The sequence below is a fragment of the Centroberyx affinis genome, unplaced genomic scaffold, assembly GCF_046629955.1.
Source record: "Centroberyx affinis isolate AG114_WGS23_722 - 3 ecotype Tasmania unplaced genomic scaffold, CSIRO-AGI_Caff_v1 ptg002214l_1, whole genome shotgun sequence".
NCBI lineage: Eukaryota > Metazoa > Chordata > Actinopteri > Beryciformes > Berycidae > Centroberyx > Centroberyx affinis.
In genome coordinates, this window is record NW_027280516.1 from 149,738 (window position 1) to 165,970 (window position 16,233).

The 16,233-nt window shown below is 43.4% G+C and overlaps 1 protein-coding gene across 1 annotated transcript in view; it reads right to left on the bottom strand.

The window, feature by feature from the left end:
• Positions 1-14,434, bottom strand: part of LOC139655225 (protein sidekick-2-like) — an 85,214-nt gene extending 70,780 nt beyond the window's left edge. Inside the window, exon 1 of the mRNA XM_071532570.1 lies at positions 14,272-14,434. Coding sequence (XP_071388671.1) covers positions 14,272-14,434 — 163 coding nt within the window. The remainder of the gene's footprint in view (positions 1-14,271) is intronic.
• Positions 14,435-16,233: the final 1,799 nt, after the last annotated feature.

Sequence of the window (16,233 nt, forward strand, 5' to 3'; positions counted from 1 at the left end):
CTATAAGTCAAAAAGCATCAACAAATAAATGCGTCATTCCATTAAGCAGAGTCTTCACTGGCAACCCTAGAAAGCGATGATGGGCATTGCTCTTGCGGCTAAAGTTTGCTATTATCTGCTCTTTCTCTCTCTTTCTAGGACCAAGCCCCACAAACCAACATGTTTTTTTTCAGCGGGAACATGTAATGCTTTTATCTTTCTTCCTTTGTGCCGCACCAATTTTGGTCAGAACTGTTTCATGGGTAGGTACTTCCAACCTAGATTCGGTCGGTGAGAAAAGATTATTAAGTGTTGTTCAAGCATATAATAGATGAAGTGAGTAGCATAGCAAAGACACCAGAAAATGGTGGTGGGGGGGGGGGCAGGAGAGATGGGGGGTGGGTGGGGGGGCTGCTGCTATGCTGCTAACACACTGTTGTCTGCAGCTTTGAAGGTTGTTTCAACTGTTAATTAGTTCAGTTTGATGGCTCGCATCCATGGGCGCAGTCTAACCCAATTAAATCAGATGCTCAATGGGTTTTCTCTGGGCCTTAAATACTGAGCCACTGCTCTACAGGAACCTGGCTCAAGGTTAGCACCATGGTGTCAGTCATGCCCGGTGTCCGGCTCTCGCAGTCTGCCATGCTCCTCAAGTGGCTGCCAGAGAACACTCACCAAGGTTACGTCTGTCAGAGCCAATGGATATCCCACTTATCTCAATCAAAGACCTTCACAAATCTTTGAGGGATTGGTCCTGTCTGTGCTTCAAACTTAGGGCACGGCAGAGAAAAATAAGAAAATGACATTCACTTTTTGGGGGGAAAATGTAGAAGACGCACTGAAGCACACCTAAGCAGAGCAGCTTGACAAAAAAAAACATCTTGGATTATTAAACCGCAACCAATCAAATAAACATCTACAATTAATCAATTAAAATCATCACCTACAGAGAGAGACAGATGAGCTCATTTACATATTCTTGTTTCGCTGCAGCACTCATCTGTGTTCAAGAAAAGAACACGCTCAGTCATACAAAATGTTCTAATGGGTCTGTGGTGGGTTTATTGAGGTCGGGGGCTTTTGATGTTGAAAAATAGAAGAATGGAAAACACCTTTAGGGAACATGAGTTAGATGGGCTGCACATGCTATAGATTGCTCACTGAAAAGTGGTTTTACGTCAGAGGGAAAAAGGTTTCATAATTTCCACTACAAATTTGAAATGGCAGCGACAAAATACTAAATATAGCAAATTGGAAGACTAAAAGCTTTACTCACTTGTATATTCGAAGCGTTATCAAATGCCTCTCCGTTAATTTAACATTCATGTTCTTTAATAATGGCCATGTGAGGTAATGACTGTGTGCCTAAATGCCACACTAACAACCAGGGAGAGATAAATTGACATATCTCTAAGTCCCCAAAGCAGGTTGGAAAGTAATGAATTGCACATTAATGACAATAGATTACTGCATTTGTTTCCAGGGGAAATAGCCTATAAATTGGCTGGCAGAAATGTAAATGTGTTGTTTGTGTGGCATAAATCACTTTCTAACAAAATGACACTTGCGGATTTTCAAAAGTAAGAGAAATCTACTTTCAAGCTACCCACCTGCTCAGGTATTACAGGTAATAAATGATGCATTCACTGTGACATCATGCACAAATGGAACAATTAGCCATGATAGATATTGGAGTAATTGTTAGTACAGGGCCATAAGGGTGAGGTAGACATGCAGTCTGCCATATCAGATTGTTTGTGTCCAATAAATAAATGTGATCACCAGATGACAAGATCGTCATTCCTAAATGCTGCAGCCTTTCTGAATGTCATTCTGGGGTATTAGTCTGTACGTGTGTGTGTGTGTGTGTGTGTGAGTGTGTGTTGTTTGTCTGATCCCTGCAACGTCCTCCATCTCCAGGGGCAGCGGTTCCTTCTCTCATCAACCATGCCCAGCCAATGTGACTGTCACTCCCAATCTGCACTGAGAGGGGAGCCCATGCCTATTTTTATAAATGTATTCATATTCATTAGTCCTGAGTGTCATTCATAGCAGCAGTTCTTTAATGCAGCGCGTAACCATCAGAGGCTGGAGGAGCCTGCCTCCTCTCATCTCACAAATTAATAACACAGGCAATCACTACAAAGGTGCCTACTGTCAAACAACAATGGCTTCTGATTTCCATCAACTGCACGCACCTCCTCATTTCCTCACAACACACAAAAAACATCATCAGTGGTGCCCCCTTAGGGAATCCAGACAAAAATGCCATTGTAACAGCCTTTGAAATATGAAATCGTTAATTTAAGTGAGAATTAATTACAATCTTTTTTTTTCCCTTGACCCACCACAATATTCTGCCTCATAACATCTTGGTGGCAGCCGGTTAATTGCGCAGAATAACTGGTGTGAACGCCGGCTGTTAATGAGAGCAATTAGGCATCAGACTCACACGAGATTTAACTTCGCCCGCTCGCTCAAAGAGAGCACACTCTGCCTTGATTGGCTCGTATGTGTCACATAAAGCAAATGATGAACTAATTCTACAGTGTCACTCGGAGTACCAGAGCCAAGTCTTTCTCTATTACTGATATCCGGGAAAAATCCACGCTTCTATGAACACTGATATGACTGTATGTGTTGTCATATAAAGACTGTCTTTATAGAATTAGAAATACAAGTGTATCTGACGTGTAAATGTGTCTCTCTACTGTACATCCACTTTCTAATACACGCTTGTGGGCACTGTGCCCTCTAAAGTAATGGAAGTGGGCTGTTTCTCACAGCCTTGCCATGTTTTTTTCATGGCCATTGTTTCCGCTCCACCCTGCTTTAAATCAAGTGCACAATGCACCCCCCTTACTTCACTCTGGACAACATTAATAAAACAAGCTTTCAATGATGCAGAGTGCAACGCCACATTGGGCTCAGAGCAGTGGTGTGATTAAAGCTTTTAAACACCACCACCCTTTGAGTTTGCATATGTCAGCTCTGCAGTCTGACTACTGTGTTTGCTGGTGAGGTACATGTCTTTTATCTTCTCTCTTTTTCTCTCCGTCACTATTTCCGTTGAACGCTGTGAGGCAAGAGAAGTGGGGGGTCCACCTTTATATAGCCATAGGATGAGCTTCCCCAATAAACCCAGTCAGAGCATCATGTCTCAGACCCGCAGAGAGAGACAGAGGGGGAAAAGAAATTGTTGTGGTAAAGTGATGTTTGTATCATCACACCATATCCATCGTCGAGATGTAACAGCTGTACTTTCTTTGTATACCATACGAACCCTGTCACTTCCATTATCCCCACACAGAGTCCTTATTCCACTCTGTTCCTTTACCTGATAATTATGTTCTCAGTGGCAGGTTTTCTCTCCTTACTGAGCTAGAAAATTCACTGTGAATCTTTTGAAGGACACTCATCCGCAAACGTAGTACACACAACATGCATCACAAGAACATATTTCCACACGGATCATTTCTCCTCACACTTCCTTCCATATCATCTAATGACGTCGCCCCCTAGAGTGATTACAGAAATGGAATTAAAGCTTTTTAATTGAATTTCATGAAATTAAACATTAGCCAGAGCAACTTCATTAAAGTGATATAATCCCACTGACTCTCCCATTTCTGCTGTCCCCACAGGCAGAGAACATGTCCAGCATTGCTACAATAAAATGTGTTCTCAATAATTTCCTTTCACAGAACAAGGAAATAATTCCTTGAAAGGCCCCCACTTGCAAATTAAAATAGCTTGACCAGCAATTTGCACAAGCTTTGAGGGAAATGACACTAAAATTCAGCCTAAGGCCTCTGCAACAGCAACACAAATCAAAGCAGCCGCAGCCATCGTGCGTCCATATTTGAAGATTCCTCACACGGAGAACAAGTAGCCATAATGCTCTTGCTTTTGCCAGGCATCACACATCAATTTGGAGGCATCATATGTGTGTCACGTGTGACGATGATGTGGTTTGGCTTTACTCTCTTGTGTAAAGCTTTGTGTCAGCCTGGAGTGTGTTCACATGTCCTCGCCGTCTTCAGCATGGAGACAGCAGGCCATCATTGTCAGAAGGACTCCTGGTACAGTACAGTACACGGCACCGCCACGGGACATGCGGGTCCCTTTCTCTAGGTACGTCTCTCTGGCTCTGAGACAAGGAGAAGAGGAGACAGTGACCGAGGCATTCGGGACATGGCAGTCCCCTGCAGAATTAAACAGGCTGCGTCTCGGGCCCCGGTGACAGGAAATCTCACTCAGATCACAAAAGGCAGCGCTGATTGCATCTGACATGTGCATCCTCTTCCCTCAGACGCAATGTCTTTGTTTTGTCTGGATTACTTGTGTGTGGGCATTTGTATGTGTGTGAGTGTGTGTGTGTGTGTATGTCTGTAAGTGTGTGTATTTTCCCCCACTCTCCCTCCCTCACTTCTTAAATTGAAATTGTGACCTTTTTGTGCACATTGCTTGTCTTTGTAGAAGTACATAAAGCTAAAGAGTGTGTAAAAGAGTGTCCAAATAAAACAATAACACTCAGGGGAGGGAAACTTGAGACGGGGTTGTGTCTAACAGGCCTGACACAGAGTTGAAACAGCGAGGTGAATGTAGAGAAAGGCTGGCAGTGGGAGAGGTGGAAGGGTTACTGTTTTGGGCTCAAACTGGGCACACTAATCCCTTTGATCCCCCCATTTTACTGTCAGCTGTTTCCTAGCTACCGTCGGATCTGCACAGAATTTGGGATTTGTGCTACTGTACACCACAGCAATCTCTACCCCACTGATGCAGCGCTCTCCTTTCTTTCCTCCATCAATACTCACCACCCCCACCCCCACCCCCCACCCCTCTCCCCCCTCCCTGCCTCTCAACCGTCCATGGCCCCATTCGTATTTCTCTCTCTGTTTCCCTTTTCCACTGCCTTTCTATGGCTGGCACCGACTGCAATATGGCAGGGAGACAGGTTAAATTGGAAAGTGTTGTGCACAGAGGACCATGAGAACATGACGCTTCATACTGAAAAGGCTGATTCTGATTTTGTCTATTCACACGGGACACCATGGCTGTGCCCCACTTTCAGTAGTTGTGCCGAAAACAGTATTCAAATACTGGTTTGGTCTTTTGAGAAAGCTCCATTTAGAGATAACGAAACAATCTGTGTGTGTGTGTGTGTGCATGTGTGCATGATAGTGAGTTACACAGAGAAAGTTTGTTTGCTTATGAGTGTACACGCACACTTTTACCATGTGCGTGTTTGTGCATCTGATAAAATGCATTAAAGCAATAAAGGCACTTTTATTGGATTCCTCTTTCAAGCTGCCTTTGAAATGAAAATAAATAGGCAAATGTTTCTGCACAGGATCTCTTTTATCCTTGTCAGTATTGGTTGCTTTGAGAGGTGCAATGCACCACAGACTTTCCGTTTAACCTCTGAGGAGCTCTCTCAAACAGATCCTAAATCATTCCAGGCAGAAACACATGGTGGACTGAATATATTGGCGGATTCATGCTTCATTGTCAAAATGCAAGTTCTCCAAGGCCCTGTATCTATTAATCCTACAAGCGTGTAGGAGCAAGGAGAATACCACAAGTTTCTCATTTTGCTGATTTCAATAGGAGCTGCTAGGCTGTATTGATTTTTGTATGTACTGTACAGTTACATAATTTGTATCATTCGAGCAGTTGAGCTCTCAGATCACTCCTATTTTTCTGGGGCCTTTGTTCATTCTGTATGTTTTGATTCAGTGTACTTCAGATAATGTTAATCAATACTTAATTGAGAAAACATTTAATGATTCAAGATTATCAGTGGAGAGAATCATGGTCAAATATCTCCTCACTATCGAGTGAAATTTCTATGAGAACCTTTGACTGAGTACAAAATACATTTTGAAAATGTCACTACAGAAATTCCATTACTACACTTAGCTATGCCATTCAAATTCTGCAATTGTCCTCATGAGAGGAAGGCCATTCACATAGTGTTCTACCAAGGCCTTGTCCAGGCTTTCACCTGTGCAGAGGGAACGGTTGAATCCCAGCATATGCTTCCAGACTCGTGCCTGGAGTGCTTTCATGACTGGAGCTGAGGGGCCGCAGAAAAGGAATCCAGATGTGACATGAGCCGTAGAGCACGAGCCCAAAGTACCACTGTCAGCTCCCATCACATCTCCTTCTGACACTTCCCAACTGACACTCTGCTGATGTTAGTGGCAAGGACAGTGATCAAAGATATAGTGTGCATTGAGGTGCTACCACACTGCAATGACAACCAGCAATGACACTCTGTCATGCTATGTAGGCATTGCGGAAGCGGAACGAATAGAAGCAGAAAAGAACAGGCGTATTCCGACTCTTCTTCCATTCTGTATTCTGCAGGGCTTGTTGTCCAGCTGACTTTTTTATATTTCCATTCCCATATATCTGCAGTGAGTGAGACAGCAATATTGGCATGTCTATCCACGTCATCATTTACTGCAGGGAAGGATACTGCTGGTGGTTGGGCAATATATCCTTGGGTTGTGATGGGCTTGATTTGAGGTCAGCGCAGTGTTTGGTGGAGGATGGAGCAGAATGTCAAGATGTGAATTCATTCATGTGAATTCATCTGAATGTACATAAAAATGGGTTGGTACCACCAGTGTTTTACACCAGGAGAGGGGGAAATATGATATAAAAAAACATGAGCCTATCCCCCCACCCTTCCCCCACCCCTAGTTTCTCCTCCATATCTCTGTTTCGTTGCCTTTTTTTTGCCATTTTATTCACAACACAAGAATACACTCACCATTCCCCAGGAGGGGCAAGCTGAATGAGAGCAGAGATTCAGAGCTCACATTGTGCTATAAAGAGCATTGTTTCTCACTGCAGTTTTCCTTGAGTTGCCTTTGTGTTGTTTAAATGTTTACATGGAACAGCTTGGGGGCTTGAAGACAGATGTATGGTCCAAGAATACTGCCTCGGTGCAATCCTTCTTTTCCCTGGATGAAAGTAATGAGAGCATTTTGAGGGCTTTTCAAATGGCTCCTTAGAATGCTGCTTTGATGAAGCAGCGTACACAACATCTTTGCTCCCTCGTCAAAATCATTTTAGACAATTTAGACAAATAGTGCCACTTCTCCTCCCCCACCCTATCCAAGGTCATTTCCTCTTTCAATTTCTGTCCCAGCTCGGGGCCTGCTCTCTGAGACATTTCTCTTTGTTCTAGATAGTTGAAGAGGCGCCTGCAGGTCCTGTGTCAGATTGATTAGACTTTTAGCCAGGAGAATTAATATGTGAAGAATTTAAGTCTGTTTTTCCCTGCAGCCCTCCTCTCCCTCTGTCTCATCAGTAAACAAGCAGAGGTGGAAACAAAACCTCTCTCAGCTGTGTGATTAAAATGAGCCCTAAGTCAATACTTTTATTATTGAAAAGTCTAATTTGGGTAACCATTCCCACTGAATATAACCTTTCCAAACTGTCTTCTTCTCCTAGTAAGACAGATATTACCTTGTGGGAGGTAAGGGGCTTGACAGTCACAAGTTACCAGTGGGAGAGAAAAATCAATCTTCAGGACACAAACGTGAGATTGTACCTTAACCAACAGGTTGCACTTCACATTGCTTTCATAAGCCTATCACTAGTAACAAAAAACAATGCTGGTTTAGGTGTAGGCTTGCTTTGGTCAGTGTAATTCCTAACACAAACACTCACATGATAAAACTAATAATTGCTTAACACTAAGCACAGCATGGCCAAACCCTTTGCAGTAAGTCATAATTTCAACAAGCTAGCCCAATATGGCAGCATGACAGACACATGGCGAGAGATAGGACTCTTTGCCCCATGCAAATACCCATTACCATAGCCCTGTGGGCAAATGGCAATTACTGGGCAAGGGGTGTATGCCAAAACCCTGCGGTACAAGTTAATCTGATTACATTTCCATTATGAACTATAAACACAGTTTTGCTGCTCGACTGAGCCAGTTAAAGGCCTCCTGAAGCTAAACCGTTGACAGCACAGCAGCCCTATTGTTCTTCAGCAATACAATAGACCAGAACCATTTGTCACCCTTAAACAGGTTTGAAGCACTTCTATTTCCTCCTTCTCTGAATCAGAGCATTGCCATTAAAAAAATCTGCAAACATATCAGGCATTTTCATTCACTTATTTTGAAGGTTGGAGCCAGTGAGGGTAGTTGTTGTTTTTTCTCTCTCTAATTCAGCTGTGATGTGTTCCATCTTGGTGAATAAAGCATCCTGTGGCAACATGAATAAACATGCGTAGTAGGTAGGGTTGTCACGATACTAGAATTTCTAACTTCGATACAATAAGTAGGAAAATATTGATATTCGATATAATTTTCGATACCACTGGGAAAAAAATCACAACACATTAAGAGGCATAGAAATAGATTTTTAATATTATATTTTAAGATGAAAACTATATTTTAAAGTTGTCTGAGTTGTCTGAGATCAAACAACAAATTTTTGATTGACAGGTGTCGATCGCCATCATGATTTGCTCTTTTTTAGGGGGGAGGGGAGTGAGCTTACACTGCACAAGCATGTGAAACATCATATTGCCTCCTGGCCTCTGCAGCATAGACTGTAAGCAACTAAGCAAAAAACACAGACACAGAGACGCAAACTAGTCCCTTAATATCCGACAACGCAGGGGGAAATCCCGGTGCAAACGAGACAGATGGACGGACGAACAGACAGACGCTTCTCCATAACGTAGGCCCGATAAAACTCATTCAAAACTTTGCACTTACACAGCAGATTACCCTGCTCTAGTCATCAGCCTATCAGAACACTTTTAGCTTGTTGAAGCAACAGATACCCACCAATGATAGGGAAAAATCAGCAGGGCTAGAGTTAGTGGATTATTATTGAAAGAATGATTTTAATCGGACATTTCAACGTCCGGTCGAGCCTTCTGACTGGGCCCGGACAATGCATCTGAAAATCGGACAGTCCGGTCGAAAATCGGGCATCTGGCAAACCTACGTGGTAACGTCAGCTGGATCTATGTAGCTAACGTTTGGTTAGCTAGCTAAACTAAAACGGATGATGTGCAGGGTACATTAACATTTATGATAAGTGTTTAATGCGTCAGTGATGTTGAAACGGGAGCTTTCGCTAACCTCTCGAAATTCTTTATATAGACTGGCGTGTCAGTGCTTTGCCAAGTTTGACGTGTTACCCCCCTTCGTCGGCACCACTCTGTAGCATTGTTTGCTGACTGAGGCAACAACCCAGCTGCTACTAGAGAGAGGAGGGGCTGTGGGGTGTATGTGTGTGTGTGTGTGGCTAGTGGAGACGGAGAAATAAAATGTTTGATTTTTCATTATGAGAAAGCACTGCTGGTATCGATACTGTTGCAAATGAGTACTGTATCAGTTTCAATTTTTAGTATCGATACTTATCGAAGTATTGATATTTTTGACAACCCTGGTAGTAGGGTTGTCAAAAGTACTTCGATAAGATACTTCGATAAGCCACACACACACACACACCCTGCACCGTTGCCCACTGCCCCCTCTCTCTAGTAGCAGTCAGCTGGGTTGTTCCTCAGTCAAACAATGCTACAGAGTGGTGCAGATGAAGGGGGGCAACACGTCAAACTTGGCGAAGCACCTTAAGGACCGACACGCCAGTCTATATAAAGAATTTCGAGAGGTTAGCGAAAGCTCCCGTTTCAACATCACTGAAGCATTAAACATTTATCAGAAACGTTAACGTACCCTGTACATCATCCATTTTAGTTTAGCTAGCAAACCAAACGTTAGCTACAGAGCTAGCTAACATTATCAAGTAGTATTGTAAATTTATGTGAGGCCTGCAAAGCTGTGAAAACAAATTTCCCTTTGAGGGACAATAAAGTATTTTATTGTATTGCCAGATGCCCGGTTTTCAACCGGACTGTCCGGTTTTCAGATGCATTGCCCGGGCCCGGTCGAGCCTTCTGACCGGGCCCGGGCAATGCATCTGAAATGTCCGATTAAAATCATTCTGTCAATAATAATCCACTAACTCTAGCCCTGCTGATTTTTCCCTATCATTGGTGGGTATCTGTTGCTTCAACAACTAAAAGTGTTCTGATAGGCTGATGACTAGAGCAGGGTAATCTGCTGTGTAAGTGCAAAGTTTTGAATGAGTTTTATTGGGCCTACGTTATGGAGAAGCGTCTGTCTGTCTGTCCGTCCATCTGTCTCGTTTGCACCGGGATTTCCCCCTGCGTTGTCGGATATTAAGGGACTAGTTTGGGTCTCTGTGTGTGTTTTTTGCTTAGTTGCTTACAGTCTCTGCTGCAGAGGCCAGGAGGCAATATGATGTTTCACATGCTTGTGCAGTATAAGCTCACTCCCCTCCCCCCTAAAAAAGAGCAAATCATGACGGCGATCGACACCTGTCAATCAAAAATGTGTTGTTTGATCTCAGACAACTTTAAAATATTGTTTTCATCTTAAAATTATATTTTAACATGAAAATAATATTTAAAAAAAAAGATTGAAAATTCATTTTTTCCCCCTGTGGTATCGAAAATGGTATCTTATATCGATATTTTCCTGGGTATTGTATCAAAGTTAGAAATTCTAGTATCGTGACAACCTTAATGTGTAGACAGCAGCAGCATTGGCAGCCAGAGAAAGGCAGCCAACCAGCCAGACATGGGAGGCAGGCACCGAAGAGACACAAGGAGTCTGATTTGGAAGTCAGGCTGCCACCCTGTTTCACCTGAGGCTGTGCAAGCCACTAGCTGGTCTTTCTGGGCACGAGCGGCGCTGTGAAGAAAACAAGCATTTAGTCCAAATTTCAGCAGACATCTGTTGGCTCTCCGGAGCAGTAAACATGTTTAATTAAATACATGTCACCAAACAGGGAGATAAATATGCCATAAATATGCACTGTGTGTAATTATGGTATGGCAGCTCCGAGGTTACAGCAATCCCACTCTCGCGTCACTGCGGCCCATATGGGACTTGTGATCTTATCAAACTGCTTTAAGTGGTGGAGAACGCAAGTATTTCATCACCTCCACTGCTCAGGATTTAACATCACGGCTAAATTCTGACGCCTGAGGGCAATAAGGCATCAGTGTGGGCATGTGGGTCTGTGTCTGTGGGGCTACATGCAAAACAGATTAAGCTTTCCTTTATTTTAGACAGTATGTTGCATGTGTGGGCACAGTGGATTGGGTTTGTCATCAGTCTTTGTTGGAACTAGGGGATATGCCTTTTGTTTTGTTGAAATTGTATTATATTTTGCTTGATGGAGTTCTGTAATCTTGTACACATTGATTTTTCTATTTTTCTGTGGATGGGTGTGTATATGTGTTTGCGTGTGTGCGTCATTGATGCAGAATGGATGAATTATTATCTTGTGCCTGCATCAGACCAGGGAGTTTTAATCACACAAGGATTCAGAGTGTTTTAAACAAATGCCTTTTTGTAAGCATGGTGGATTATCATAAGATTTAAAGATTTGGAAATGGCTGACAGCTGTCAAGCGGCATAATAACGTACGTCCAGAAAATTATAGCGGCCGTCGGTTGGCAGAATGTCAATGCTGCTATCTAGATTAAAGCTCAATAGACAGAAACACAAGCGCCAGCAAGCACACACACACAGACACACAGAAAAACATACCCACAGAAACACATGCACACACACCACACACATACACACAGGGCTAGATTTCAGTAGAGGAGGCGGCTTTGAGGAGGGGTGGGGTGGTAGAGACTGCTGAGAGGTAAAGGAAAACAAAACCTCACGCCTATTTACTTGGTATTTCGATGAGGGGTCTAAATGAGTCTTAAAATGGCCTGCTGAGAGCAGCCTGTGGCAGGAGAAAGGTTTCCCTGTGGACTCTATCAGGTATCCTCGTGTGCATTCGAGAAGCCAGCACTATTAAACACAGCGGGAGCAGCACTGGGAACCTGCTGAAAAACAAGTACATGCCACCTCTGGCTCCCCAGGGGCCTCTTGTGCCTGTGCGTTGCCTAATTTATGGAATACTCAGAGCTCCTTTACTCTCAGGGAATGACTAGAGCATCTCTGACTTTATGCATAGGCACAGCCGCACTGCCAGTCATTTGCAAACAAGGACGCCCCATGGGGATGAAATCTGCTTCCTACTTCAGAAGAACAAGACCTCTCTGGCTGGTGAGACCACCCCCTGCAAGGACTGCAACTGTGTCCCCACTAAGAGCCTAAAGCAGTGATTGTGGGCCATAGAGGAGGTCCTTCTCAATTGAAAGAGCAAGCAGACAGAGGAGCGAATCTCTCACCAATGCTAATGCGCAGCCGGGAACATTCAAGGGGCCTTGAATACCAACTGCAAGGATGAGAAAGAGGTCTGTTTGGGGAGGAAAGGTAAAGCCCTGTGAAGTAGCCCAGAAGCGCTCAACAGATCCTCACAGACTCCAGGCATGTTAGCTCGGGAGCAGGATGGTAATAAGAGCTAGCGGAACTGTGCGCTGCATAATAAGAGACGCCTGAGACTCTTTTCAGATAAGGTTGGGAGCACTTTAGAGCTCAATGCGACCTGTTCAAAGACAAACAAGCAAAGGGATTATGCTGCTTTTAGCACTTTGGTGCACTGAGCATTGTGATTATAAGATGGAGAGTGCACAGTAAAGCCACTACTCCTATGAAAGAACTACTAATGCCAGTTTTTGTTGTTTTTTTTCTCCTTTGAGGCCTATTGAAGTGAATTCCTCAAGGATTCGTATGTCAGACATGCCTCAATCTTTTGCTGTTCTTTACTCCCCTCTGTAATAGGAAGCATGAACCTGTGGCAGAATTCTGAAGCTTCAGCTGGAATTTAAGGTTCAGTGCCAATGAATGTGAATGTACATCAAAATTGCTGGAAGAGCCATTATGATGAGGACATAGCCCACACAATATAATTTGTCCTTTATCAACTTACCTGCAGTTCTCTCACATGAAAATCGACAATTTTACTTTTATAATTGTGAAATATGGAGGTGGGGAAAGACTCGGGCTCTCTCTGGCTTTCTTTCTCTCTAGCAGCTACTATAATTCATTACCTTCCCGCTGGGCAAGAGGCACAGGTCATCTACACTCAGATGACAAGTGACAAGTCATACCAATTTCACAGTAATTGTGTGATTAGTGTAGTTCACATGGACACATTTTATCCACATATCTCAGGTTATGCTGGACATGATTGGTCCAGAATGAAAAATCTTTGTTGTGATTTATTCATTCATTTGTAACATGCAGATGAATTTCCTACAGTCTGGAAGTGACAAGGCAAAAGCCTACATACTAGACATACTGTATATGCCTAAGGCTTCATAATGTCTCTGATTCATTGTAGCTATAGCCAAATTTATACAATTTAAAATTTTCTGATATGAAGGTAGCCCACTGTAATGGGCAGAAGGGCGGTTCAATGTACAAGGGGCAAATCGATTTATAGGTTTCTCCCATAAAAATGACGCTGTTCCTTTCACTAGATTTCACTAGAAATAGAAGGAAAATATTTTTTCCTGACCGCGAGGGAAGTAAAGACGATTGGGCCCTTACAGAAAAGAACTAGGGTAATCATAATAATCATAATACACAGCCTATCATACAAATATCACAGAAAAACTATAAATCCTGGTAGGAGTAGCTATTATAGAAATATTACAGCGTTACCATGGGAGATGTCATTAAGGTCGCTATAAATTCAATACTGAGCACATCAGACACACTATAACTCTTTAGAGGAAGATTATAGGATTATTACAGCGATTTTTCGTTAGGGCGAGCGACCATTTGAACTTTACCAAATTGCCCAGGATCATGACAACCAAACAATATAGGCTCATTAAAACAAAATGTGACTGCCATTTGTAAATTGCGCAGGCTGTGTAAAATGATGCATGTCCAATCTCCCTGTGGGGACGGAGCACGTAGAGTCCCTGTGGTTACCGCCAGAAACCCACCTACCTCAGTTTACCTTGTTTCTTTGCGGAATAGTTTATCTATGATTGACATAAAACTGTATGGGGCTAATTCATAGTGAGTGGTATCAACTGATCTAACTTAGGCTATATGGGGATAAGATCTTTAGAAAGAAAGCATAAATTGATGCTTTTTTGAACATATAACTGTTGTTTTTTTTAATAGTGGTGGTTGTTTGCCTCATAATGACCTAACTAGCCTGTGACTTCCTAGTTTAGCTTTTTAATGTGCCACTACATCACTGGCGATCACTGAGTTTCCAGTGCGCTTCTATGGTCGCATCCAACAACAGTACAGTAGGTTACATGGGCAAAAAACGGAGTTGCGCAGCCTACCTTGAGCCTGAGCGCCGAGGATGCACGTCGCCAACACCAGAATCCAACAGGAGACCCACACCTGTCCAACCTGTCCAACCTGTCCAGCTGTAACCCCGACCATGGTCCGCGGCGGCACCATCGAGCCCCCGGTGCGCCTTCCCCGTCTCCACGCTGGGAACATGTTGCTCGGTGGGCACGCACTCCCGGTAAGAGTCCTGCCTGCCGGTCCTGTGCGTCAAACTGTGCTCCTCACTGGTGATGAGGGTGAGTGATTGGGGAATGTGGAGATAGCTCACTCCGGCAGAGAGCAGCAGGCAGGCAGACAGGCAGGCTGTAGTATGGGAAGCCTGTGGACAAGTCCCGCACGAGCAAGGCGGAGTCAGTCCAATTGAATTTGCTCGGTTGTCAAATGTGTGAGATGGAATATTGACATCATCCACTTATTGCTCCGAATAACCTCTGAATATGTCACTGGCAACCAAGCGAGATAAAAAAATAACAGATGTTGGCTAAAGCAATCGCAATAGCACACAGTTAGTTCACTTGTGTAAGTTAAAATGACAACTATGACAGCATTTGTCCGATTTCAAATTTGGCAGTGCGAAATGAGGCTTTAAAAAAAATCAAGAAATAACAAGCCATTCATTTTTAGCACACCCAAATCACCGACCATTCCCCCACTGCTATGCACTCCCCTCCCTAAACAGCTACTGTCGATGTGCCCTTGGGCAAGGCACTTCGATTGCCAACTGCTCCAGTGAAGCTGCTCCGTGGCCAGCAGGAGAAAACTGTGGTTGTACTGGGCAGCAGCTCTCAGGTGGGAATGTGTTGCTGGAAAAGAGCATGTGTGTTCAGTCCAGTTTCCCCGAATAAATAAAGGTTCAAAAGGTCTTTTTCTTTTTCTTTTTCATAGGCGTTTTTTTTTTTTTTTTTTTTTTTAAATATATAGGCTAATTGCTATCATGCTCAGAATCTGTGGTAATGGGTGGCCGTTGACCATCCATATGACTTTATTTTATGAATTGACTATCACATACCAGTGCGCACAACGCGAGCCAAGCAGTGCCAGACCAAGCATAGTGCTCTGTACACTATTGCCACCATGCGGCGGAGTGCGGTATGAAATACAGTATATTTGTGGGTGACTATGATTCACCGATGCAAAGGCAAAACATCAGAATCACATTAAAATCAGGAATCTGGCTTCCAGAGCTACTTAGGACGACAAATAAATCTCCTTGCTGTCAGAGATGAATGATGCATCATCTCTGGCAGAAAAAACATCCAAAAAGACAAAACATTTTTTTGTAGACCATAGGGTCCAGTAAGTGGTGTGAACCCTGCTCTGTAAAGCTATTTATTTGGCACTGGCCCCCGATAAACGCCACCCGGCCCTTGTCTAGGAAAGGGCAGAAAAGTTAAACCTGTAGCCAGACAAACAGTTTATAGGGAATACCTGAACAAGTTAATGTGAATTAAGAATTACGGTATCAAGTAGAATGGCAGGCTGATTGTCTATGAATGCTCACCCCCATCAGAATATATCCTCCATCATTTAAAAGACCATCAGAGAGAAAAAGGATGAAAGCCAAGTTCAAGTGAACAGCAATGGCGGACACTACTGAAAACAGAGGAGGGTATATATGGGCTGTGATATTAGCTTTGTTGTCCTTACTCCTTTTGAACTCAATGAAAAATGCATGTGGGGCTGGGTAAACTTCAAAGATATTTCTACCTCAAAACGCATCTGTATGTGCGCCATTGTGTTGTGCGAGTTTTGAAGACCAGCAGTAATACTGACTAACAGAAAAAATCTGAGCTGGTATGAGCTAGTTAGAGCCAGCAGCTGCTTTTTCAAAGGGCCCGGTTCAAGTGGAAGCAGGGGTGGTACTCTCTACCTCTGGGATGTTGCCTCACCTCCAATCCCTTTTGTGCTTGTACTTTGAACGATCCCAGAGTGAATCCTTTTTACTGTCCTTT